The sequence below is a fragment of the Tachyglossus aculeatus genome, chromosome X3, assembly GCF_015852505.1.
Source record: "Tachyglossus aculeatus isolate mTacAcu1 chromosome X3, mTacAcu1.pri, whole genome shotgun sequence".
Taxonomy (NCBI): domain Eukaryota; kingdom Metazoa; phylum Chordata; class Mammalia; order Monotremata; family Tachyglossidae; genus Tachyglossus; species Tachyglossus aculeatus.
In genome coordinates, this window is record NC_052099.1 from 2,108,728 (window position 1) to 2,134,898 (window position 26,171).

General features: G+C 49.4%; 1 protein-coding gene across 3 annotated transcripts; it reads left to right on the top strand.

Annotated features, from left to right (window-relative positions):
- The first annotated feature begins 11,273 nt into the window (after positions 1–11,273).
- Positions 11,274–21,330, top strand: NRN1 (neuritin 1). 3 transcript variants are annotated; one of them, XM_038770471.1, is made up of 3 exons: positions 11,274–11,508; positions 16,980–17,124; positions 20,092–21,330. In XM_038770471.1, exons 1-3 carry the CDS (start codon positions 11,454–11,456, stop codon positions 20,315–20,317), a joined length of 426 nt encoding a protein of 141 aa, XP_038626399.1. In that variant the 5' UTR covers positions 11,274–11,453; the 3' UTR covers positions 20,318–21,330. The 3 variants fall into 3 exon arrangements, with proteins under 3 accessions (XP_038626399.1, XP_038626398.1, XP_038626397.1); XM_038770470.1 differs by lacking the exon at positions 11,274–11,508 and adding an exon at positions 13,610–13,839; XM_038770469.1 differs by lacking the exon at positions 11,274–11,508 and adding an exon at positions 17,471–18,063 and having other exon boundaries at positions 17,057–17,124.
- The last annotated feature ends 4,841 nt before the right edge of the window (positions 21,331–26,171 follow it).

The window sequence follows — 26,171 nt, forward strand, 5'->3', positions numbered from 1 at the left end:
CCCCGAACGAAAAGCAGGGGCAGGAGGTCGGGGGAAGCGGAGAAGGAAAAGACCCATGGGGAAAAAAATGAACAGGATAAACTCCACCAAAGCAGCAATTCAACACCAACAAGAGGAGTGGCCATCCCTCTCTGCTAAGGGTGGATAGGTCCTTAGGCTCTTCTCTATTCCTAGGATACACTATGACTGTATTCATCTTTTCCTATGACATAGCTGTTTTTGAAGGAAGCTGCTCACCCAGTACTCCCTCGGAGATGGTCTTCTCCCCAGTGACCGCAGTTGGGAGGGTAGGGGGTGGCCCCAGTCACAAATAGGGCAGGTTTGAATGGCTGTCCCATCCCACGGGTATATCTCACCAGCTCAGTAAGACCCTCCAACTCCCCAAATAAAGAACCTACCAGACCCCGGAAACCAATTCTTTCCTTACCCTTCCAGAGCCCCCAAACCAATCCTTTTCTTACCCTTCCAGAGCCCTACAACCGATCACTTCTTTACACTTCCTTTCTGAGCCCTGCACCCAGTCCTTCACAACATCACCAAAACCCACCTTTTTCTCTCCATCCAAACCGCTACCACGTTAATGCAATCACTCATCCTATCCCGCCCGGATTACTGCATCAGACTCCTTGCTGACCTCCTAGACTCCTGTCTCTCCCCACTCCAGTCCATGCTTCACTCTGCTGCCCAGATCATCATTCTATATAAACGTTCAGGACCTGTCGCCCCCCCCTCCTCAAAAAACTCTAGTGGTTGCCCCTCCACCTCCGTATCAAACAAAAACTCCTCACTCTGCTCGCCCGTCTCGCCGCCGACCCCTCACCCACATCCTGCCTCTGGCCTGGAACGCCCTCCCTCCTCAAATCCGACAATTACTCTCCCCCCCTTCAAAGGCACGTCTCCTCCAGGAGGTCTTCCCAGACTAAGCTCCACTTTTCCTCATCTCCCTCTCCCTTCTGTACCACTCTGACTTGTTCCCTTTGCTCTTCCCCCCTCCCGGCCCCACGGAACTTATGTACATTTCCGTAATTTTATTTATTTGCATTGATATTTGTCTCCCCCCATCTAGACTGTAAGCTCGTTGGGGGTAGGGAATGTGACTATTGTGTTGTACTCTCCCGAGTGCTCAGTACAGTGCTCTGCACACCGTAAGTGCTCAATAAATATAACTGAATGAATAAATGAATGAATCCCTTCCTTTCCTTTCCAGAGCCCTACAACCAATTTTTTTCTTTCCCTTCCAGAGCCTTGCAACCCACCTTTTATTTACCCTTCCGAAGCCCTGTAACAGATCTTTTCCTTACCCTTCCAGAGCCCTGCAAACATTCTTTTCCTCTCCCTTCTATAGCTTTGCAACGAATCCCTGCCTGACTCTTCCAGAGCTCTGTTACCAATCCTTCCCTTACCCTTCCAAAACCCTACAAAAAAATCCTTTTTTGCCCTTCCAGATCCCTGCAACCAATCTTTCCTTCCCCTTTCAGAGCCCTGAAACCAATCCTTTCCCCACCTTTCCAAGCCCTGCAACCCTTCCAGAGCCCTGAAATCAATCCCTTCCTTACCCTTCCAGACCCCTGCAGCCATTCTTTTCCTTACCCTTCTAGGGCCTTGCAACCAATCCTTTCCTTACCCTTCCAGCCTAGATAGAAGTATCTGTTAAGCACTTACTTCTCCAAAAAATCCCAACATTTCTCACCCAAGGTTTCATTCATTCAGTCAGTCTTTCAGTAGTATGCACTGTGTGCCTTCTGTAGAGCACTGTACTGGATGTCAGAACTAAGACTAGTGTTCAAACAGTTCAGGGAAAGAGCACAAAAGAAATAAAAGACATGGTCTCTATTTTCAAGGTACATACAGCCTGGTGACTGTGAGCCCACTGTTGGGTAGGGACTGTATATGTTGCCAAATTGTACTTCCCAAGCGCTTAGTACAGTGCTCTGCACACAGTAAGCGCTCAATAAATACGATTGATAATGATGATGGAGGAGGCCAACAGGCATCAATTGCATTCATACAGTGGAAGCAGGAAGAAAAATATAGCTACAATTAGAAGTTAGACTATAGACAAAGTTAATGAATGAATGAAGCACGTAATTAGATACGCAGAGATATAGAGATACAGCTATGTGTAAATACGTAATCAATAATATTTATTGAACACTACTGTGTTTGGGAGAACAATAGATTTACTGACTATGATCATGATTCCTGCCCTCATGAGGCTTACAATCTAGTAGGAGAGACAGACACTACAGTGAATTAACATAGTCTTGTCTTGTCTCATGCCGTCGAGTCGCTTCCGACCCATAGCGACACCAAGGGCACGTCTCTCCCAGAATGCCCCGCTTTCCATCGGCAATCGTTCTGATAGTGTATCCATAGAGTTTTCTTGGTAATGTAGTAATGTAGTATATTATACAATGTAATATATAGTAATGTAGTAATATATAGTAATGTAATGTAATGTAGCATATATGAACTAGGGGTGGGCATGGAGATGCTGAGTGTCAAGGATCTGGAGGAGAGAAGAGTGGACAAGTGGGATGGAGATTTCTGAGTGAATGCCTTAAAGTCAATGGTCGACTTTCTTTATCCCCCTCTCCCTCCATTTAATACCAGCAACACCCCACATCAAACACAAACTTACCATTGGCTTTAAGGCACTCAACCAGCTCATCACCTCCTATTTTACTGATCTCCTACTACAACCCAACCAGCCCCTTGCCCACTTCCTCCTTCTGGCCTGGAACTCCTTCCTCATTCATATCCAACAAAAGACCACCCATCTCTCCTCCTTACTAAAACTTACATCGCCCTCTTTTCCCCTATTCACTCTCCCTTCTGGGTTGCCTATGTGCTGGGATCTGTACCCCTTAAGCACTTGATATCTATCCCACCCCCAGCCCCACAGCACTCATGTACATATCCTTCAACTCTGCCATTTGAAGGATATCTGTAATTTATTTTAATGTCGGTCCCCCCCCCCGTAATCTGTAAACTTGCGGGCAGAGACTGTGTTTACCAATTCTATTGTATTGTACTCTCTCCCAAGAGCTTAGTACAATGTACTGCACACAGTATTCACTAAATAACACTGATTGATCGACTGATCCATAGAACTCTTCCTCTATTCTTGTACTCGGGTTGCAGAGCGCTGGGGGAGGAAATCTAGGCACCAAAGCGACTTTCGCCATTTCAGATTCATTCTTGCTGGGTTTAATTCTGTCCCTTCTTCTGTTCACTAACATTACTTCTCTTCCCTCATTAACGCCCATGTCCATTATCCCCACCAGCTATCCTGGACCTTTAAGTTCCCTCCTGAAACTCTAGTGCTCCCGCTCCCCTAATAATAATAATAACAACAATAATAACGTTATTGGCCAAGTACTTACTATGTGTCAGGCACTGTACTAAGCACTGGTGTGTACATAATTGGGTTGGGCCCCGTCCCTGTTCCACATGGGGCTCACCGTCTTAATTCCCATTTTACAGATGAGGAAACTGAGGCACAGAGAGGTTAAGTGACTTGCCCACGATCACACAGCAGACAAGTGGCAGAGTAGGGATTAGAACTCAGGTCCTCTGACTCCCAAGCCCGTGCCCTTTTCACTAGGCCATGCTGCTTCCAACTGGCTCCTCTTCCGACTCTCACCTGCTAAGTGGGAATCGTTCTCATTTTATACTCGCTTGGGGAACTCATCTGCTCTCCCAGCCCCAGCTACCACTTCTAGGTAGATGACTGTCAAACCTATCATGCTAGCCCCAACTCCTCCTTGCATCTACATCTTCCATTTCCTCCTGCCAGTAAGACATCTCCATAAGGATGACTCGAGTGCAGTGCGTCAAAAACTGAACTCATCTTGCCTCCTAAATCCTCTCTTCCACCTAATTTCAATCAATCAATCGTATTTATTGAGCGCTTACTGTGTGCAGAGCACTGTACTAAGCGCTTGGGAAGTACAAGTTCCCCACCAGAATGAACAAAACCAACATCCTCCCTGTTTGGGAAACCCGCAACCTTAGTCTTCGCCTTCATTTCTTGCTATCTTTCAACTCTCACACCCAACTCTTCTTACTAAATTCTTTTGGTTTTTCCTCCACAACATTTCCCAGATCTGCCCTTCCCTTTCCATCCAAACAGCCACCACTCTGGTCCAGGCTTTTGTCATATCCCGAGTTGACTAACTGCATCAGCCAGTTGGAATCCCTGCCTCCAGCCTCTTCCCTCTTCAATCTATACCTTACTCTTTGGCTCGGATCAACTTTCTAAAATGTTGCTCTGCACTTGTCTTCCCATTCCTCACAAACCTCCAATGGTTACCCATTCATCCTCACATCAAAAAAAACAAAAACCCGACCACTGGCTCTAACGCATTCCATCAGCTCCCTTCTTACCTATTCATTCTCTTCTACTACGCCCCAGTTCATACTCCCCATTCCTCCCGAGCTCACTTTGTCGCAGTGCTTCACTCTCAACTCTCCTGCTTACAATCGCTGGCTTCCTCCTGCCTCTCATAATAATATTAATAATTGTGGTATCATTAAGTGCTTATTATGTGCCAAGCACTGTACTAAGCACTGGGAGAGGTACAAGATAACCAGGTCCCCTGGTGGGGCTCCCAGTCTAAGTAAGAGGGAGAACAGGCATCAAGGCAACTAAGGCCCAGAGAAGTTAAGTGACTTGCCCACGATCACACAGCAGGTAAGTGCCAGATCCAGGATTAGAACCCAGGTTCTCTGACTCCCAAGCCTGTGGTCTTTCCATTAGGTCATGCTGCTTCTCTTTAACACGCTCCCCTTTCAAATCCACCAGACAGCAGCAACTTCCCTTCCTCAAAACCCTTCCAAAATCCCACCTCCTCCAGAAGGTTTTTCCATATTAAGATTGCTTCTCTCCAGGTCGCATCTTCCCTCCTATCATTTCAGCCCTTTTTGCCCCATCCTAGCACCTTTGCACTTAATATTCTTCATTGCCCTTTCGTGTACATCATTTCTCATGTTGTATTATTTGAGCGCATCTTCCTCCTATGCATAAAAGAATTTGTATCTGTTTCCCCAGCAAGACTGTAAAACTCTCTGTGGGCAGCTTCTTTCACTGTTCTCTCCCTAGCACTTAGTATAGTGCTCTCCATGCTGCTCAGGAAAATCCTATTGACCATCAAGTGCTAAGAGAAGCTGTTGTGACAACCATAATTTCCCAGGGTTAGCGGGAGTGACTTTTTAAATGGTATATTAGGTACCAGGCCCTCTGCTAAGCGCTGGGGTAGATCCAAGATAATCATGTTGGACACAGTCCGTGTCTCATGTGGGGCTCTCAGTCTTTAATCCCCATTTTCCAGATGAGGAAACTGAGGCTCGGAGAATTGAAGTAACTTGCCCAGGTTCACGCGGCAGACAAATGGCGGAGCCGGGATTAGAACCCAGCTCCTTCTGACTCCCAGAATGGGGCCATATCCACTTCTCCTGGAGGATGTGTTTGTTTTCGGGAAGGCTTTGAAGAGTAGAGATCTGGGTCTCAAGGAGCAGAAGATCAGTAACCCCCGTGACTATTCAGCTTTTGGTGAGGAGCCAAACACCCTTCCAACCTCCACTCTAGTCAACGCCAGCCCTTGAATGCAAGGACTGAACTCGGAGTTACTTTCAAAATGCTTTCAAATGGGGCTCACAGATTCCTTCACACACTTCTAAAGCCATCATTTCCAACACAACATCTTTTTAGCCAGCTAGTCTAGGAGCCTCTCCACAGACCTGCGATGCTAACGATGTAATTAAATGGGGTTTTTTCAGATGAGGGGAATAAAAATAATTGGTTGAATAAGGAGACTGAAACAGAGACTGAGAGATGTATTGGTAGGCCAACTCGAGTATTTCAGATGTAGCTCTGACGTGACCTAGAAGCCTTTTGTGGCATTCCTGGCAAATGCTCTGGCTAAAAAAAAACCCAAAAAACTTCAGAGTGATGTTGCTGACAGCTCCTGGCAGGTTCAATTAGGATTTTCTGAGTCAGTCGAGAAATCAACTTGGTGTAAAGTACTGCACCACTGCCAAGCAAGACTCTGTTGCTCTGTGTGAGACTGCAGCAAAACTAACTTGTTCCCCTCGGGCAGATCGAATATCTGCTGGCCCAACCAGATTTTTAACTGAATTCTTTTTTTTGCAGCTCTTTCCGTTGCCCAAATGCCTACACCTTTATACGCAGGTCTATTTACCGGAGTCACCGCTCCATAAATTCAGTGCTGTGAGCACAGTTAGCAGAATGTCTTGCCCGTCAACGGCCTGATGTCGCCCACGGTGTTTTCATTCTTAGCGTTGAAAGAAAGCTGCCATTAAAAGCCAAACGGGCTGTAGTTTCCTGCAGGTGGATACCGTCCAGGAGGTTAGGACGGTTTTCTTCCACTCACTTGCCCTTACAACTTAACCTCTAGCCTCGGCATCATAGGAAACGGAGGCCTGTCGCCAGTTTTTGTCTCGTTTGAATGACACGGTTTCTGGGATCACCTTGAACAGTGGAAATTGCCAATGCCCCCCCAAATATTCAGCGTGTCCTGGCAAGTGTGGATTACTATTATTTCCTTTTATCGAGCCTGGCCTGTTTCGAGCTCAGGCTGCCTTGTATCTTAAACACCTTCGCCACCTCTCCCCCACCCCCTTACTCTCTTCACTCTGCAGAAGGAGGCTGCAGCAGCCACTAAATGGCTCCGCCTTGGAAGAGGTCTTTCCTCTTCCAACTTCTGGGGGCGGGCTGAGGAGTTGCGCTATGCAGTGAGGGTTTCTTTTTTTTTTTTTTTTTTGAGGGGGAGGAGACGGTTGAAGGAGCCGGGTCGTTCTCCACCTTCCCCTTCTCCCTGAGGTAAAAATGAGTCCCCCCCCCCCCCACCATGCTCCGGCCATACTGGCGGCATCCCGTGGAACGCACCTCCCTTCTGCGCCTGCGCGGGCCTGCCCCGCGTGGCGCATGCGCGCCCGGCCGACAGGTGGGGGGGGGAAGCGGGGAACCAGCCGCGATGTGCGCCTGCGCGGGCCTGCCCCCCCCCCCCCCGCTCCTGGCGCATGCGCGTCCGGCAGACAGGTGGGGGGGGGGAGCCGGGGACCATCATCATCATCATCAATCGTATTTACTGAGCGCTTACTATGTGCAGAGCACTGTACTAAGCGCTTGGGAAGTACAAATTGGCAACATCTAGAGACAGTCCCTACCCAACAGTGCGCTCACAGTCTAAAAGGGGGAGACAGAGAACAAAACCAAACATACTAACAAAATAAATAGAATAGATATGTACAAATAAAATAGAGTAAAAAATATGTACAAACATATATACATATATACAGGTGCTGTGGGGAAGGGAAGGAGGTAAGACCAATCAATCAATCAATCGTATTTATTGAGCGCTTGCTGTGTGCAGAGCACTGGACTAAGCGCTTGGGAAGTCCAAGTCGGCAACATATAGAGACAGTCCCTACCCAACAGAGGGCTCACAGTCTAGAAGGTAGCATTTATTAAGCGCTTACTATGTGCAAAGCACTGTTCTAAGCGCTGGGGAGGTTACAGTCAATCAATCGTATTTATTGAGCGCTTACTGTGTGCAGAGCACTGGACTAAGCGCTTGGGAAGTACAAGTTGGCAACATATACAGACAGTCCCTCCCCAACAATGGGCTCACAGTCTAGAAGAGGGAGACAGAGAACAAAACCAAACATATTAACAGAATAAAATAGAATAGATATGTACAAGTAAAATGAATAGAGTAATAAATATGTACAAACATATATACATATATACAGGTGCTGTGGGGAAGGGAAGGAGGTAAGACGGGGGGATAGCGAGGGGGAGAGGAAGGAGGGGGCTCAGTCTGGGAAGGCCTCCTGGAGGAGATGAGTTACAAGGGTGATCAGGTTGTCCCACGCGGGGCTGACAGTCTTAATCCCCATTTTCCAGATGAAGTCACTGAGGCCCAGAGAAGTGAAGTGACTTGCCCAAAGTCACCCAGCTGACAATTGGCGGAGTCGGGATTTGAACCCACAACCTCGGACTCCCAAGCCCGGGCTCTTTCCACTGAGCCACGGGGGACCAGCCGCGGGAGAGGGAACGCACCACTCTTGTGCGCCTGCGCGGGCCCGCTCCCCCCTCAGCCCCCCCCTTCGTGGCGCATGCGCGCCCGGCCGACAGATGCGGGGGTGGCGGGGGGGAGAAGCGGGCATCCCGGGGACCAGCCGCGGGAGAGGGAATGCACCTCCCTTGTGCGCCTGCGCGGGCCCGCTCTCTCCCCCCCCCCCTCCTGGCGCATGCGCGCCCGGCCGACAGATGGGATGGGGGGGAAGTGGGCGAGTGAGTTGGCGGCGGGGCGACTTCTCCCTCCCCCGGGTTTCCCGAGGAGCCGCGGTGGCCGCAGCCAAGGCCTCGTGACTCGATTCCCCGCCGAGCCCGGGGAGGGGAAACACCCGGGCTGCCACTCGCCCCCGTGAACCGGCGCGGAGCTCGAGCCCCCGCCCCGCCCGATGACGTCACCCCGGGACGATTCACACTCACCCCCTCCCGCCCATCCTCCTCTCTGCTTCTTTCTCTCGCCTCCTTATAATGACAGTAATGATGGTGGCATTTATTAAGCGCTTACTACGTGCAAAGCACTGTTCTAAGCGCTAGGGGAGGTTACAAGGTGATCGGGTTGTCCCACGGGGGGCTCACAGTCTTCATCCCCATTTTCCAGATGAGGGAACTGAGGCCCAGAGAAGTGACTTGCCCAAAGTCACACAGCGGACAATTGGCGGAGTCGGGATTTGAACCCATGACCTCTGACTCCCCCTCCTCCCCCTCTCCATCCCCCCCGCCTTACCTCCTTCCCTTCCCCACAGCACCTGTATATATGTATATACGTTTGTACATATTCATTACTCCATTTATTTATTTTACTTGTACATATCTATTCTATTTTATTTTGTTAGTATGTTTGGTTTTGTTCTCTGTCTCCCCCTTTTAGACTGTGAGCCCGCTGTTGGGTAGGGACTGTCTCTATATGTTGCCAACTTGGACTTCCCAAGCGCTTAGTACAGTGCTCTGCACACAGTAAGCGCTCAATAAATACGATTGATTGATTGATTGATATGTTTGTACAGATTTATTACTCTATTTTACTTGTACATATCTATTCTATTTTATTTTGTTAATATGTTTGGTTTTGTTCTCTGTCTCCCCCTTCTAGACTGTGAGCCCACTGGTGGGTAGGGACCGTCTCTAGATGTTCCCAACTTGTACTTCCCAAGCGCTTAGTACAGTGCTCTGCACACAGTAAGCGCTCAATAAATACGATTGATTGATTGATTGACTCCAAAGCCCGTTGCTCTTTCCACTAATTATGAATCGGTCTCCAAAAAGCCGAGTCCCGCAGAAGCCCCGATGCCGGGTGGATGGTTGGATGGATGGATGGATGGATGGAGGAGACTGCATAGGAAGCATAATAAATGAGCATTTATAGTGCTGATTTGATTAGGACTTTATAGCCATGAGTGATCCGGGTTATTTCTCCTCCACTTTGACGGAGTTCCCTTCCAAAAAAAACCCGCAAGGTGCGACCACTCCTATCCCTTCAAAAGCCTCGCTCTTTAGAACTTGTACCGAAAAACGAAAGAAGCGAAAAGAAAGCAAAAGTCGGTTCAAAGAGATGAAGTAGCAATTAGATGGTATTTGCTCTTACCGGCCCAGCGTTCACGTTTTTACCACGAAAACACAGCTACGAGTTCCTCGAGTTGAGGAAGGAACGGGCTGAAGGTGTGTTGTCTATAACATACCAACCCTCCAGAATAGTGTGTAGCAAGAAGACTATTCAATCGTATTTATTGAGCGCTTACTGTGTGCAGAGCACTGTACTAAGCGCTTGGGAAGTACAAGTTGGCAACACATAGAGACGGTCCCTACCCAACAGTGGGCTCACAGTCTAAAAGGGGGAGATAGAGAACAAAACCAAACATATTAACAAAATAAAATAAGTAGAATAAAAATGTACTATCAAGCGCAGGGTAAAGGTTTCAGGAACGAAGGCTGCTGCGGATATAATAATAATGGCATTTATCAAGCGCTTACTATGTGCAAAGCATTCATTCATTCACTCGTATTTATTGAGCGCTTACTGTGTGCAGAGCACTGGACTAAGCGCTTGGGAAGTACAAGTTGGCAACATACAGAGACGGTCCCTACCCAACAGTGGGCTCACAGTCTAGAAAGCACTGTTCTAAGCGCTGGGGAGGTCACAAGGTGATCAGGTTGTCCCACGTAGGGCTCACAGTTTTAATCCCCATTTGACAGATGAGGTCACTGAGGCCCAGAGAAGTGAAGTGACTTACCCAAAGTCACACCGCTGACAAGTGGCGGATGCGTTCTGCGCCTCAGAAATTTCACAATGCAGTGAAATGTATTAGAGTATTTGTCGCTCAAAAAAAAGCTGCAAATGCTCACCTTTGCAGTTGCACTAAATCAACCGGCCCAAAATACCAACTACCACCGCCCCCACACCCCGCAAAAAAAAAAATCGGGTCGCTTCTCTGCTGACCGAACTACAAAGATTTTCCGTTCGTCAGAAAAAAGACGTGATTAAATACTCAGAGCTCTGCGGGCGTGTGTGTGTGCATGCATGTGTGCGGTTTGTGTGTGTATGTGTGTATGTGTTAAGTGTGCGCCCGCGCACCAAGCTGCATACAAAGCTCAGCTGTTCGGGTGGGAGGAGAGGAAGGGGTAGGGGGAACACTCCAGGATTAATAGATCGTGATTAGGTGGGGTTTTTTTTTTTTTACATTTTGCTCTAGAATCTCCCTGCAGTATTAAAATGTTAATAAGAGGGACGGATTTTTCGATGTGAAACTGCTGGTGGATATTGTGTGGGGAGAGAAGGCAGAAGAAGAGGGGGCGGTTAAGAGAAATGCAATCGTCGAGTGGCGACCTGAGAGACGGGTCCTCGCTCGTTTGGGGTTAGAAACGGGCTTTTCCGCAATAGAAGGGGGGAGAGGGGAGAGAATGGAAATGGGGGCGATGGAGATCAGAAGGAAAAACCTTCACCGAGGGAAGAGAGATGCCGTTCGGATTGTACATTAATGAGCACTATCTGAATAATCCCGGCTTCTGATGACTATAAATGGCGATTCTCTTCCAAGGTGCCTATATTAAAAAAAATCATTCAGTGTCATTCTCCACGTCAGGCCTGCCGGTGGGCGTGGGGCTGAGCTCCCCCCGCCCCCGCCTAATGGAGTGAACCATTCCTAGCTCCTCTCTCCTCTCTCTCCCTCTCTCTCTCTCTCTCTCCCCTTCTCGGTCTCTCCCCCTCCGTCCCTCTCTCTTTCTCGCCTTTTCCCTCTGTCTGCAAAGTCTCTGCTGCCGGAACTTATTGGCAATGCCTATTTTTCAACGTTTCCCCGCGTTTTCCAGGGCAACTCTCTAAAGATCTGCAGTCGCAAATGGTTTTACTAAATGTAGGATGGGACTTAAGTTGAACGGCAGATGTATTTCACTGATCCTCGCTGTGCAGATAGGTAAGTGACCGGCCAAAAGATTGATCAAGTTTTATGCACCAAAAAAAAAAAAAAAACAAAACCCCAGTCGGTGCCTAGAGCCAACGCATGTCCTAAATAACTTGAACGGATGGAGCGAGGTGATGCCATGGGGAAAGACGGGGGGCTCTGTGGAGGTATCTCTCGTTTTTTGGCCAAAGGGGTCAAAACCCGCAGAGAGGGATGAATCGGGGCAACTCGAACCCCGTTTGGGCGGTTGCCTTAAGTGAGCGGACTGGCCTGGCCTTCAGTTGGCAAGAGCTGTTCGCATCCTCTGTCATTTCCATCGCGTACATCCATTTTCGTTTCTGGAGCCCCGGTCCTCTCGTGGTGGATGGGAGCCGGGAGAAAGTCTTGGAGTCCAAGGAGCCCGAATGGCCTATTTCTGAGGGGCGGGTGGGATGAGCTGGCTAGAACCGGAAAGTTTATGGACCGAGAGCAGGGGCTCGTCCCCAGGCTCATCCTGCCGCATCTAGAGAACTTGGCATTCCCTCTGTAGCTCCCAGCTGCAGCGGGGGGAGAAGGGAGCCCCAGGAAAGGCCCAGTGGAAAATTAGCAGTAAGAATCTTGCTGACCGCCCCGAATGGCTGACAGAACAAAAAGCATAAGATTTCGTAGCATTCTGGTTTCAACGGGGTGAACCATGTTCTTTCGATCCACCCAGACCCACCGATATGCAGGCACACGCGTGTTGGGGAAGGGTTACTTAAAATAGAATAGGTTTCTAAAATACCCTGAGGTTTGGGGGTGGGAGGGAGGAAGGAGAGAGAAGAGAGGTGCATTTGCACACCATCCTCTGTGATGGAATGCTTATAATTGCATACTTTAGGGAGAGCTTGAATGCTAGACCCGGAATCGTGCAAATGTTAGGGGAAAACTGGGAATATCCCAGTGTGTGGTCTCTGGTCGGATCCCTAATTAAAATGACCCGAAGCGAATGCGCTGCCAAAAGGAGTCCACAGAGGAAAAAAAAAAATGGAAAACTCTTCAAGCGGGTTTTCCGCCGACGGAGGGAATTACTGACGAGCATCTTTTAAGGCAGTACCGATCTTTGCGGTGTTTTTCCTGGGATGGGGGTGGCATGCAGGCTGAAGATATAGAGGACTGGGAAGGGGAAAGGTTTCGAACACGGTGTACTGATATTGCCTCCTGTGGAAATAGAGAGCGTTTTGGGGGAGCGGATTGGAAAAGCCGGACGCTGGAACACTATACTCTATTTGCAGGTTTTGGGGAGTGCGGGCGGGTTTGGTGATTTGTGTTGTTTTTAAGGCCAAAATGGCCTGAACAAGAATCTTTACAGTTTAAAATAATTTCCGAATACCAAACCATTCTCTCATCCTACCCGGCAGTGGGATGCGAGAGGAGAGAATGGGATTTGGGAGGGGGTGTAAGGGGGGAGGAGAATGGAGTGTGAATGTCAGTGTGGTTTGGTTTGTCTTTGAAAGAGTCGAGCCGACTTTGCTATGAATATTTCATCTCTTTAATCCTGGCACGAGTGCAAAAAAAAAAAAAAGCTTAAATGAATGGGCATTTTATCGAATCCGATTTGGGGATATTGGAAATAAAATGAAATCGGTAGTTTCCTGACAACTTTGGAGAAGCACCGGAAAACGGTTGAATTTGATGTTGGAGTTTCAAATCCGAGAAGAACCGGTCCGCTCTCTATTTTTCCAAGCAAAGCACAATGCATTTGAAGTGAGCTATCCGGCTTGAGTCCCGGTGGGAAGAGCTTTGCTTTGTAAATGGACGAAATGCAAGCTGTCTTGTACCAATGCACTCCGGATGCATTAACCGCTGCTCAGAAACGATCGTAGGTAGGGCATGGAATTGAAGCTTAACGAATTATTTGTTCCCGAATGCAAGCATTTCCCCGCAGTAGTTCTCGGTTCTTTATTAATTCATGGTCAGGATCTGTCCGAAATCATTGACATTTGGCAGGAAAAGAGGAACCGGGGAGGGGGAAGGGGAGAACGAAAGAGGAGGGTAGTGAGAGGGGCTTGGAATGATTGACTGCATGAATGAAGAGGAGACTAGAGAAGAAAATCAAGGAAATCAGAGAAGACACACGCATTAAACGCGGGGAAGCAACATTTACACGAAGGGACCCAATTAGAAGCCGAATTAAGGGAAGACACAATTAAAGACCAGGACCGGCACCTCCTCTGATGTGTGCGTCCCAGATCAGCCCCGGGTTGCAAATCTCACGTCCTTCTGCAATGTATGCCAACAAAATGGGCTCGCGGCGGCGAAATTCGGTTCTTTTCATCACACACACACACATCAGCTTGCACGCCTCGAGGGCCTTTCCTTCCAGTGAGCATTTTTTAACCGACCACATGTACCTGGAATGAGTCGGCTGGAGGTGCCAATGCGGTTGGAGTCGGGGAGAGGAAGGTGGGGGGACGGATGGGGGAAGGTGGAGAGTTAAACCGGCAATTCTGCATTTCGGAGAGTGTGCTTAGCGGTTGTAGCTCTACGTGGCTGGTGGCAGGACCCCTAGGGATCGTCGGTGATTTGTCTCGTATGGTGGTCAGCTGCATCGTTCGGCTTTTCTGAGCTCCAAGGTGCCCTAGAGCCGACTGTAAGGAGCCGCCACCCCGGGGACTGCTCGAGGGTTAGGGACCGGGGCGGAGGATTGAGCTTCGTGTGTGTGTGTGTGTGTGTGTGTGTGTGTGTATGTGTGTGTGTCCGGAGGCGGAGTGGGCCCCGGCCTGAGATCCCTGGCGGGGTCCCGAGGATCTGAGCCGGGCAGGAGCCTTACTCAGGAAACACAATTTGCTCGAGATTGGGGCAACTGGGGGACACCTTTCCCCCGCCCCTCTTCACCGCCCTCTGGCCTCTTCCACCTCCGGATCTCCAGCCCCCGGGAAAACTGGTGCCGAGCCTGGGGCCGATGGAGTTACTGGGGGAGGGAGGGGAGGGGGAGAGGCGGGGCGTCGAGAGGAGTGAGATGAAGTCATTCACTCACTCTCGGGGACCCTGACCGCCGTCCCCTAGGAGGGATTGGAGAAGGGCTTCCTCCTTCCTTCCTTCCTTCCATCCTTTCCTTCCTTCCTTCCTTCCTTCCTTCCTTCCTTCCTTCCTTCCTTCCTTCCTTCCTTCCTGCCTGCCTGCCTGCCTGCCTTCCTTCCTTCCTGCCTTCCTTCCTGCCTTCCTTCCCTTCCTTCCTCCCTCCCTTCCTTCCTTCCCCCTCCCTCCCTTCCTTCTTCTCTCCCTTCCCCTTCCCCTTCCCCTTCCCTCCCTTCCTCCCTCCCTTCCTTCCTTCCCCCTCCCTCCCTTCCTCCTTCCCTCCCTTCCCCTTCCCTCCCTCCCTTCCTTTCTTCCTTCCGCTCAGATGCCCCCGATCCGCTCCGGACCCTCCCTGGGGGAGCTTGCCCTCCTCCTCCAGGGAGGATTTTCGGGCATCCCGGACCCCGGGCGGGACAGGGCGTGGGCGCCTCGCCCCCTTCGAGGTGGTGGGTGGAAAACGAGACAAGGGGCAAGGGGGGCACCGCTCCACCTTGGCCCCCTCACCGGGCTGGCCCCCACGCCCAAGTCGCTCCATCCCCTCCTCTCGCCCACATTGTACTTCCCAAGCGCTTAGTACAGTGCTCTGCACACAGTAAACGCTCAATAAATACGATGGGTGGATTGATTGATTGATTGATCCACACCTCAGCCCCTGCCAACTCCCGACCCCGGCCTCCCACTCTCAGCCGCCCACACTGAGCGGACACACAGAGGACCGACGTGTCCATCCCACGCGGCTTCTTCTCCCGCGTCACGGTCGAGGACGAAAAAGTCCCGCGAAGTGTGAAGGCTTCCACCGCAGAGGAGCTGTCCGCGAACGGAAAAGGGCAGTCGTCTTCTTGGGTGGGCTTCCTCCTGGCCCCTCCGCCCCCTGCCTCTGAGGCCGAAGCCAGTCACCGGCTCAGTTGGAATTCGCGACTCCAGCTCCATCTCTTTCGTGGCTGCAGTTGTCGCTTGGTTTGGAGAAAGTCGAATCCCTTCCCTTTGGAGAAAGTCGAATCCCTTCCCTTTGGCATCATCACTTCCCCCTCTTTCTGGTGGCTCCCTTCGTCTCCTGTTTATACCGTGCTGCACGGCCCATATTGTTCGATGTGCTCCAGTCAGAATGTGCTTTCCAAACAGTAGGGGGAGGGGAGTTTGTGTGTGTGTGTGTGTGTGTTTGTGTGTATGTTTGTGTGTGTGTGTGTGTCTATGCGCCCGCGTTGGGAGGGTTTCCAAATTTCCGTCGCCCAAGGTAAAAACGGGTATGAGCGGGAATCCAGAATATATTTTTTCTTTCCCTCCCTCCTTTCTCTGCCCCCCTCTCCTCTCTCCCACCCCAATTTAAAGCGAACTACTTTATTATCCTTCCTTCTCGATCTTGGCTGCCCTCGCCTCTATCGGAACTGAAAACAGAAACCAGCGCTTACATAACACGGAGGAGATTGAGAGCGTGCGGAGAGAAGAGGTGGAAATGAGCGGTCAGGAGAAATAGGGTCCAAGGAAAGCTGCCCGCCCTCCCGATCCCCCCAAATGATGATGATGATGGCATTTGTTAAGCGCTTACTATGTGCAAAGCACTGTTCTAAGCGCTGGGGCGGATACAAGGTGATCAGGTTGTCCCTCGTGGGGCTCACAGTCTTCATCCCCATTTTACAGATGAGGTAACTGAGGCCCAGAGAAGTGAAGTGACTTGCCCAAAGTCACACAGCTGACAATTAGCAGAGTCGGGATTTGAACCCATGACCTCGGACTCCCAAGCCCGGGCTCTTTCCATTGAGCCACGCTGCTTCGTTCTGTATGAAACCCACGGCGCGGTGCCTTTCCCGATTTCCAAATCAGCCATTCCTGCCGTTCGTTTCTCATTCAAAATTAATCGTGTCTGGTGGCAGAAGTGCTAATGGGGACCGCAGGCTGCGCTGCCGAAGAGCAGGAGGAAGAGGAGGTGGTGGGAATGGTGGAGGGAGGAGGGGGAAGAGGAGGAAAATGAAGGCGAAGAGGAGAAAGAATAGGGCGAAGGAAAAGGAGAGGAGGAAGAGGAGGTGGTGGGAACTGTGGAGGGAGGAGGGGGAAGAGGAGGAAAATGAAGACGAAGAGGAGAAAGAAGAGGGAGAAGGAAAAGGAGAGGAGGAAGAGGAGGTGGCGGGAATGGTGGAGGGAGGAGGGGGAAGAGGAGGAAAATGAAGACGAAGAGGAGAAAGAAGAGGGAGATGGAAAAGGAGAGGAGGGAGAGGCTAGGCGAGGAAGAGGAAAGGAGGAGGGAGAGGAAGAATCGGGGGAGGGGAAAGGAGTGGTGGAAGAGGCTGCTGGCGAGAAGGAATCCAAGGGGTCGGTTTCTCCAGGCCCCGCCGGGGCCGGGGTGGGGTGGGGTGGCGGCGGCTCCAGCGAGAGGGATCGTGGGGGCCCCGGAGTCCGTCCCAGCCGCGGTGGTGCTCATCTGTGTCCCCTGCCCTCCTCTCCCGCAGCGTACCTGGTGCAAGCAGTCAGAGCAGCAGGGAAGTGCGATGCTGTCTTTAAGGGCTTTTCCGACTGCTTGCTCAAGCTGGGGGATAGCATGGCCAACTACCCGCAGGGCCTGGACGACAAGACAAATCTCCAAACCGTCTGCGAGTAAGTCTCCCCCGTCTCTGTGTTTATTTCTTTACTTGGGAGTTGTTGATAGACTGAAAACCCGGCCCTTTCAATCCCCTCCCGCCCTCCAGCCACGCAGTCTCCCCTCCACGGGCTGAGTTGACTAGCACCTCTCTCTCTTTCCTTCGCTTCCTCTCCTCCTCCCCTCTTTCCCTTCCTCCCTTCCTTTTTCTTCTCCCTCCCTCCCCCGGCTCCCATCCCTCTCCCCGAGAGAGGTGCTTTGGCGGTTTGTTTCCCTGGAGGGCAGCGCAGTGAATATGCGCTGCCCTCCTCCCCTTGCCAACCTTGCCAACCTCTTCCCCGCATCTTTCTGTTTTGACCTCAGCTGCGGCGCTCGCCGCTGGTAGTCTGACTCGGGCCGGTTAGATTGCCCCGGAACCATTGTCGTTCGAACGGATTTGCAGGCGCTCTCAGATCTCGCCCTATGCAATATTCACGCATCCATCTCTCCGTGCGTTTTGTCTCCAAGGAGAAGCCCGCCAGTGCGGGTATTTTGCAGAAGCGCCTCTTCCAAACAAGATGTTGCATTCAACATCTTAACGATGGAGGGGGTCGCAGGACTGCTGCCGGCGTTGACAGGGCTCTTAACAGGGGGGCGACCGTTTCCCGACACCGATTTGCCCCTAGGTTGTTGTTTTTCTTTTCTTTTTTTTTTGGGCCCCAAGTGAGATGCCAATCCCCGGCCCCACAACACACACGGAGACACCCCCTCCCACCCCCCCGCCCCCACACACAGAGGCCAAGGTTACAGTCCATCCTCAGAAATAGCCTTTCCGGCCCCTCTGATTCCCGAGCCGGGAGGGAGATGGTTCTTCTTGTTCTCCAAATCATCGAGTTTGTACGAAGAACAAACAGAGCGATGGAGGATTTCGTTAACAAGGCAGATTCCTACTTGGAAGACGCACCCGCATACGACAGGTATTCGATATCGAGATCATATCATTTTCAAATGGTTTCTCTGTAGATGATGTACAGCACCCAATAGGACACCTTCTTGGGAACGCCTGAGAAGGGAACCAGACTGGCTTTTGGAATCCTTTTCGTTTGAAAGCGCGTGGAATTTTATGAGCAGCCATGCTAACGGGCTAAAACAAAAAGTTTATTTTCGTTCTGCCTTTTCGTTTGGACTGAGGGGCCCTTTGCGCAAAAGGCGGTTGTTCCCGTCAAACGTTCCCACCAGGCGGGAAAATCGCCAGAATCCGAGTCCTCCCTATCTGCTGGGACCCCGATTAAAAATATGCCAGCTTCCTTAATTATTCAGGAGGACCCGGGTGTTCTTGAAGGCTGCGAGAATTAGATTTTCCACTCACAGTGGCTTCGTGGGGTGGGGGGCGAGCCCCGTGCTTGATGTGGTTCGGGCCAGGAGCAGGTTCTTCCAGCAGCGCCTCTTCTCGCGCTCCTCCGGTTGCTTCACTCGTTCGGTAGTATTTCTTGAGCGCTCACTGTGTGCAGAGCACTGTGCTAGGCGCTTGGGAAAGTAGAGTACAACAATATACGGTGACATTCCCTGCCCACGCCGAGTTTACAGGCTAGAATCTAGGGCTTCCTCTCTGTGTTGATCCTGTCCTGCCCTCCTCTGTCCTGCTCTGCCCTGTCCTCTTCTGCCCTGCCCTGTCCCGCCCTACCCAGCTATGCCTTGGCTTTTAATAATAATGGCATTTATTAAGCGCTTCCTACTGTCCTGCCCTGTCCTCCTCTTTCTTGCCCTGTCCTGCCCCGCCAAACCCTGCCCTGCCCTCTCGTGACTTGCCCTAGCTTCTCCTGTCCTGCTTCATCCTCTCCTCCCCCCCATTCCCGCTCACCGGGCTTTCCTGGTGTTGAACGAGGATTGGAGAGGGTTTGTATCCCTCGGGAGGCGAGATCAGGGTGGAAAGGCGCGGGAATACACACTCACTTACTCACTCACTCACTCACTCACGAGGAGAGGTGGGAAGAAGGAGGGGATTGGAGCAGAGAGGGAGTACGGTCCCCGGCGCCCCGCGGGGAAGGAGTCAGCGCTGGGGCCCTGGCTTGAGTTTTCCCGGGAGAGGTCGTAGGGAAGGACAGAGTTGCTGGGCGGGAGAGGGATTGGGTGAAGTCTGCGAATAAAATGTCTCCAGCAAGGGCAGGAAGAGGACGGCAGAAGCAGAGAAGGAGCTCGCTTAGTTCAGCGCTCTGCGCATGGTTAAGCCCAGCTCAGTCCAGCCTAGTGTAGTCTAGTCCAAGATAGTCCAAGATAGTGGCACCCAGGTCAGTCCAGGTGTGTAACCCAGTGCAGCCCCTGTCCAGCCCAGTGCAGCCCAGTCAGCCTCAGTGCAGCCCAGTCTAGCCCAGTGCAGCCCAGACCAGCCGCCCCAGCGTTTCTAGTCATCAGGAGCTCGGAGTGGCCTCTGGCCAGGGATTTGGCCACTTCCTCTACTCCGTTATAAGGGGAGTGGGAAGGGGAAGGAGGTGGGCACAGAAGAGCAGAACCCGCCTTTGGTGGGAGAAGTAGAAAGGAAGATGAAAAGGAGAAAGGAGAGAGAGGGGAAGGAAGGAGGGAGGCGAGGGGGTGCGGGGCGGGGGAAAGGGAGAGAGAAGGAGAGACAGAGCGGGGGGAGCAAACGAGAAACCTTTCTAGATGGAAGATTAATGGGCAGCGGCCAGTTGGGTTCGATTAGGGGTTTCCCTGCTTCCCCCCCACCGACCCAGGGCCGGCAAGAACCTGGGCGCCCCGGGGACCCCGCCTCTCCCTTTTCGGAGTTTTCTTTTTTCGGGGGGAGGGGGTGTTTTTTCTTTAGCCAAAGCCCCCGACTCGATAGAGGAAGGCCAGGCGAAGAGGCTAGGGGACGGGCGGGGAGAGGTGAGGGGTGCAGGGATGGGTGGCTTGGGAGGGCGGGGTTGGAGGGACGCGGGGTTGGAGGAGACCAGGCGAAAGCCCATAAAGTGACTTCGCTTCCTGTTCTGTTCTGTTCTGTTCCTCGCCAGATACTGGGACGATTTCCATGCCTGTACCACCACAGCCCTTGCGGATTGCCAGGAAGGGGCGACAGATCTATGGGAAAAACTGAAAAAAGAATCCAAAAACCTCAATTTCCAAGGCAGCTTATTTGAACTGTGTGGAGAAAGCAATGGGTCGGCTCTCCTCCTCCCGGCCTTCCCTTTGCTATGGGGGCTTCTCTCTGCCGCCCTAGCGACCTGGATCTCCATCTGAGGAGGCGCCGGCCCTGCGCAGGCACACGTATACACACACACACGTATACACACACACACGCAGTCTCTCTCTCCCTCTCTTTCCCACCCGCACACAAACCCACACTCACTCCACAGAACCGGATTTATAGAGGAAGCATCCATCCGTTTGGGGGGACGTTGTGATTCTCTGTGATGCTGAAACCACCCATGTAGGATCGTGGAATCTGTTATTCTCCTTTGATTATTTTGTGTATTTTATTTGCCAGATGTTACCAAACAGTAAGCAACAACAGCCAAAATCGGACCTCAGCTTTATTACGTCTTCAAACAAAAATAGAAAAGCCAGTCCACCCCCACCCCCTTTCTGTTGTTGTTATTTATTTATTTTTTTTTGCAAAAGAATCTCAGGAACGGCCCTGGGCCATCTAATATATAAATCATGGTAACACATGACAAGGGATGGGCTCCTCTTAATATATAAAAACAAATGTGGGGAGAAGGCCACGGGAATTGGATTGAAGATAGATGTCTACGTGTGAAGCATATGGTGAATAATTCACAATCTCTATTGCATCTTTCTTTCACAGTATCTTGTTTTGATCATTTCCACCGCAAATATTCCCCGGAGAAAAGAAAAAAAGAGAACAGTTTAACGGGGAGAGGGCCGGGAGGGGGGACAGAGGAGAGGAGAGGTATCTATCGACCACTGGAATGGATGCTATTGAGGTTACTGACCGTTAGCTTTTACCTGCTGTTGTCAAGGCATCTTTCCAAATTCACTGCCTTCGTTTCCCCTTCCCTCCCTCGTCTTAGATGTTACACATACAGTAATGCCTGAATATCCAACGGTGTAGATCACAAAGGGGGCTTAAAATGTTAATCTAAAGTAGAGCATACCATTTTGACATAAAAGAGCCTTGATTTTAAAAAAGAGAGATGTAATTTAAAAAGTTTATTATAAATTAAAATCAGCAAAAAAATTTGCTACAAAGCTATAGAGAAGAAGTATAAAATAAAAAGTATTGTTTGAAACGAGGGTGTCGTTTATTGCCTAAGGCACGGTTGCTTACTTCGCACGGATTCCTGTAATTAAGAGACAGGTCTAAAGGGATTCCCTGTAGAAAGAGGGCATCACCGATGAACAGGTCGGTCTGAAAGCGGTTGTACCCTCCTCCGCCCGCCTCCAAGCGATTCCTCAAAAGACACGTGTGTGTGTGTGTGTGTGGTGTGACTCATCAGCGTTGTTTGCTTGAGAATCCCTCCCGAAAATACGTTTTAAAATCAACAGATTGAGCAAACAACATTTCCCACTGGGGTCTGGGGGGAGCCTGCGTTTTGCACCGCGCCAGGAAACACAGCCTTTAATTCTAGCATTCAACTCAGATTGCCCCCTTCCCTCAACAGCCTCCTCCTCCTCTTCCTCCTCTCTTCTCCTCCTCTTGCTCCTCTCTTCTCCTCCTCAAATAAGGAAGCGTTGTGCTCTAGCGGATAAGGCTTGGGAGTCAGGGAAACTGGGCAAGTTGCTTAATTTGGCCGGGCCTCAGTTTCCTCATCTATAAAATAGGGATTCGATACCTACTCTTCCTCCTACTTAACCTTGGAGCCCCATGTGGGATGGGGACTGTGTCGGAACCGATTATCCGTAGCTACTTCAGCCCTTAACGGTTATTATTATTACTCCAACGAATTGCTCACTTCGGTCGGCCTAGCTCTGGCAACCTCTCTTGCCCAGCGCTTAGAACAGTGCTTTGCACCTAATAAATGCCATTATTATTACTGTCTACCTCCATGGACGGGGTAGACTCCTTTCCTGGGTGGGAGGCCAGAGAAGAAACGCTAAGCAGCTGGAGGCCCGGTGGAAAAGAGACTGCCATAAACCGTGGCAGGAGATGGACAGAAAGGCTGCCTTCCCCAGGAGGGATCAGATGAGCCTTTTCATAATTAATCAGACGGCTCAGCTGCGAAGGAGAGGAGCCGGGGCCCTATTGATTTGGAAGCTGACGCGACTTTAACCTCTTCTATTTATAGACTCCCGGTGGCTTTCTAAAGAAGTAAACACTCAAGAGTAAACAGGGGCCTAAAGTCGGGAGAATGAAGACGCGGGGGGACGGAGGCTATTTTAGGTTTGGCCTCTTCGGTCGAAAGAGGCTTTCTTGGGGCGAGGAGGCTGGAAGAGGCGGTGAGGAATTCGGTGCCACTACCCTCTCTGGCACCACCCGTAATTCCGAAATGCAGTGTGGAAAAGCACCAGCACATGGAACCGTTCATCAATCAAACACAGCGGGTCGCCGTCCAATCTGCATTAAATCTGTATTAAATCTGTATTAAATCCCGGCAACCAACGGATCCCAGATCGGAAGCCAGACGCCTCCAGCCCTGGGAGCAGAGTGGATTTTTTTCCATGATAAACTCCGTGGCCTAGGCAATTACAGTTTCCCAGCTCTCTAACCCCCGTGGTCTGCTTTTCCACTTACTCCCCTCCCCCTTCCACCCCCCGCTTTAATCTTACCTCCTCCCTAGGATCAAACCCGAGATGATCTTGATTGCCACAGATGAGGGAAAGGGGGAGAGTTGATCTTCTTCAATGTCTGAGTTTCTGCCTCGACTGGAGGTCCGTTCTTACGAATTCGTTTCCCGCCCGCGTTGGATTCCAATTCTAGGCATTCCCTTGGAATAAGGGAATAGTAAACGCATGTAAAATCATCCAGGCTTGGGGCGAATGGGAAGGGAACGACTCCCATTCCATCCCATTTTGGTGCTTTTGGCACGCTGCGGCCCCAGTCGTTCATTCAATCGTATTTATTTTATTTTGTTAATGTGTTTTGTTGTCTGTCTCCCCCTTCTAGACTGTGGGCCCACTGCTGGGTAGGGACCGTCTCTATATGTTGCCAACTTGGACTTCCCAAGCGCTTAGTACAGTGCTCTGCACACAGTAGGCGCTCAATAAATACGATTGAATGAATGAATATTTATTCTATTTTGCGGCCCCAGTCATTCATTCAATCGTATTTTATTTATTTATTTATTTTATTTTATTAATATGTTTTGTTCTCTGTCTCCCCTTCTAGACTGTAAGCCCGCTGTTGGGTAGGGACCGTCTCTATATGTTGCCAACTTATACTTCCCAACGCTTAGTACAGTGCTCTGCACACAGTAAGTGCGCAATAAATATGATTGATTGATTGATTGATTGAGCGCTTACTGTGTGCAGAGCACTGGACTAAGCGCTTGGGAAGTACAAGTTGGCAACATAGAGAGACGGTCCCTACCCAACAGCAGGGTCACAGTCTAGAAGGGAGAGACAGAGAACAAAACAAAACATATTAACAAAATAGAATAAATAGGCATTCATTCAATCGTATTTATTGAGCACTTACTGTGTGCAGAGCACTGGACTAAGCGCTTGGGAAGTCCAAGTTGGCAACATATAGAGACGGACCCTACCCAACAGTGGGCTTACAGTCTAGAAGGGGGAGACAGAGAACAAAACAAAACATATTAACAAAATAGAATAAATATTCATTCATTCAATCGTATTTATTGAGCGCTTACTGTGTGCAGAGCACTGGACTAAGCGCTTGGGAAGTACAAGTTGGCAACATATAGAGACGGTCCCTGCCCAACAGTGGGCTCACAGTCTAGAAGGGGGAGACAGAGAACAAAACAAAACATATTAACAAAATAGAATAAATAGTCATTCATTCAATCGTATTTATTGAGCGCTTACTGCGTGCAGAGCACAGGACTAAGCGCTTGGAAAGTCCAAGTTGGCAACATATAGAGACGGCCCCTACCCAACAGTGGGCTCACAGTCTAGAAGGGGGACACAGAGAACAAAACAAAACATATTAACAAAATAAAATAAATAGAATATGTACAAATAAAATAAATAAATAAATATCTCACCCCGTCCAGTAATTTGGTAATAGTAGTAATAATAATAATAATGATATTTGTTAGGCGCTTACTATGTGCCAAGCACTGTTCTAAGCACTGGGGGGGGGGGGATACAAGGTGATCAGGTTGTCCCACGTGAGGCTCCCAGTCTTCATCCCCATTTTGCAGATGAGGTAACTGAGACACAGATAAGTGACTTGGCTAAAGTCACACAGCTGACAAGTGGAGGAGCCAGGATTAGAACCCAGTGCTCTTCCCACTGACTCACACTGCCTCTCTAAGGAGAAGATTTGATAAGAAAAAGAGTTGGCAGGAGAATTGCATCTCGGCGAGCACCTCCGAGCTAGGCTGGAAAGGGGCTGGGGAATAAGGCCCGGCGGATTTTGGATGGTGGCTTGGGAGTCAGAGGTCGTGGGTTCCAATCCCGCCACTCCGCCACTTGTCAGCCGTGTGACTTTGGGCAAGTCACCTCACTTCTCTGGGCCTCAGTTACCGCGTCTGAAAAATGGGGATTAAGACTGTGAGCCCCCACCATGGGACAACCTGATCACCTTGTAACCACCCCAGTGCTTAGTACAGTGCTTTGCACATAGTAAGCACTTAATAAATGCCATCATCATTATTATTATTACCCAGAGCTTAGAACAGTGATCGGCATATAGTAAACGCTTAACAAATACCATTATTATTATTATTATTACCCCAGCGCTTAGTACAGTGCTTTGCACATAGTAAGCGCTTAACAAATACCATTATTATTATTATTATTATTACCCCAGCGCTTAGAACAGTGCTCAGCATATAGTAAATGCTTAAAAATACCATTATTATTATTATTATTACCCCAGTGCTTAGAACAGTGCTCAGCATATAGTAAATGCTTAACAAATACCATTATTATTATTATTATTATTATTATTATTATTACCCCAGCGCTTAGAACAGTGTTCAGCATATAGTAAGCGCTTAACAAATACCATTATTATTATTATTATTATTATTACCCCAGCGCTTAGAACAGTGCTCGGCATATAGCAAACGCTTAACAAATACCATTATTATTATTATTATTATTATTACCCCAGTGCTTAGAACAGTGCTCGGCACATAGTAAACGCTTAACAACTACCATTGTTATTATTATTATTACCCCAGCACTTAGAACAGTGCTCGGCGCATAGTAAACGTTTAACAAATACCATTATTATTATTATTATTACCCCAGTGCTTAGTACAGTGCTTTGCACATCGTAAGCGCTTAATGAATGCCATCATTATTATTATTATTACCCCAGCGCTTAGAACAGTGCTCGGTACATAGTAAATGCTTAACAAATACTATTATTATTATTATTATTATTATTACCCCAGCGCTTAGTACAGTGCTTTGCACATAGTAAGCACTTAATAAATGCCATCATTATTATTATTATTACCCCAGTGCTTAGAACAGTGCTCGGCATATAGCAAACGCTTAACAAATACCATTATTATTATTATTATTACCCCAGTGCTTAGAACAGTGCTCGGCACATAGTAAATGCTTAACAACTACCATTATTATTATTATTATTACCCCAGCACTTAGAACAGTGCTCGGCACATAGTAAATGCTTAACAAATACCATTATTATTATTATTATTATTACCCCAGTGCTTAGTACAGTGCTTTGCACATAGTAAGCACTTAATAAATGCCATCATTATTATTATTATTACCCCAGTGCTTAGAACAGTGCTCGGCATATAGTAAACGCTTAACTAATACCATTATTATTATTATCACTACCCCAGCACTTAGAACAGTGCTCGGCATATAGTAAACGCTTAACAAATACCATTATTATTATTATTATTATTGTTATTATTATTATTATTATTATTATTATTATTATCCCAGCGCTTAGTACAGTGCTTTGCACATAGTAAGCACTTAATAAATGCCATCATTATCATTATTATTACCCCAGTGCTTA

Excerpts from the sequence above, each read along its gene's own strand:
- NRN1 (XM_038770469.1), top strand. The coding sequence starts at position 17,570 with ATGCAATATTCACGCATCCATCTCTCCGTGCGTTTTGTCTCCAAGGAG. Across the intron at positions 18,064-20,091 it reads GACGCACCCGCATACGACAG|ATACTGGGACGATTTCCATG; the intron begins GTATTCGATATC and ends GTTCCTCGCCAG.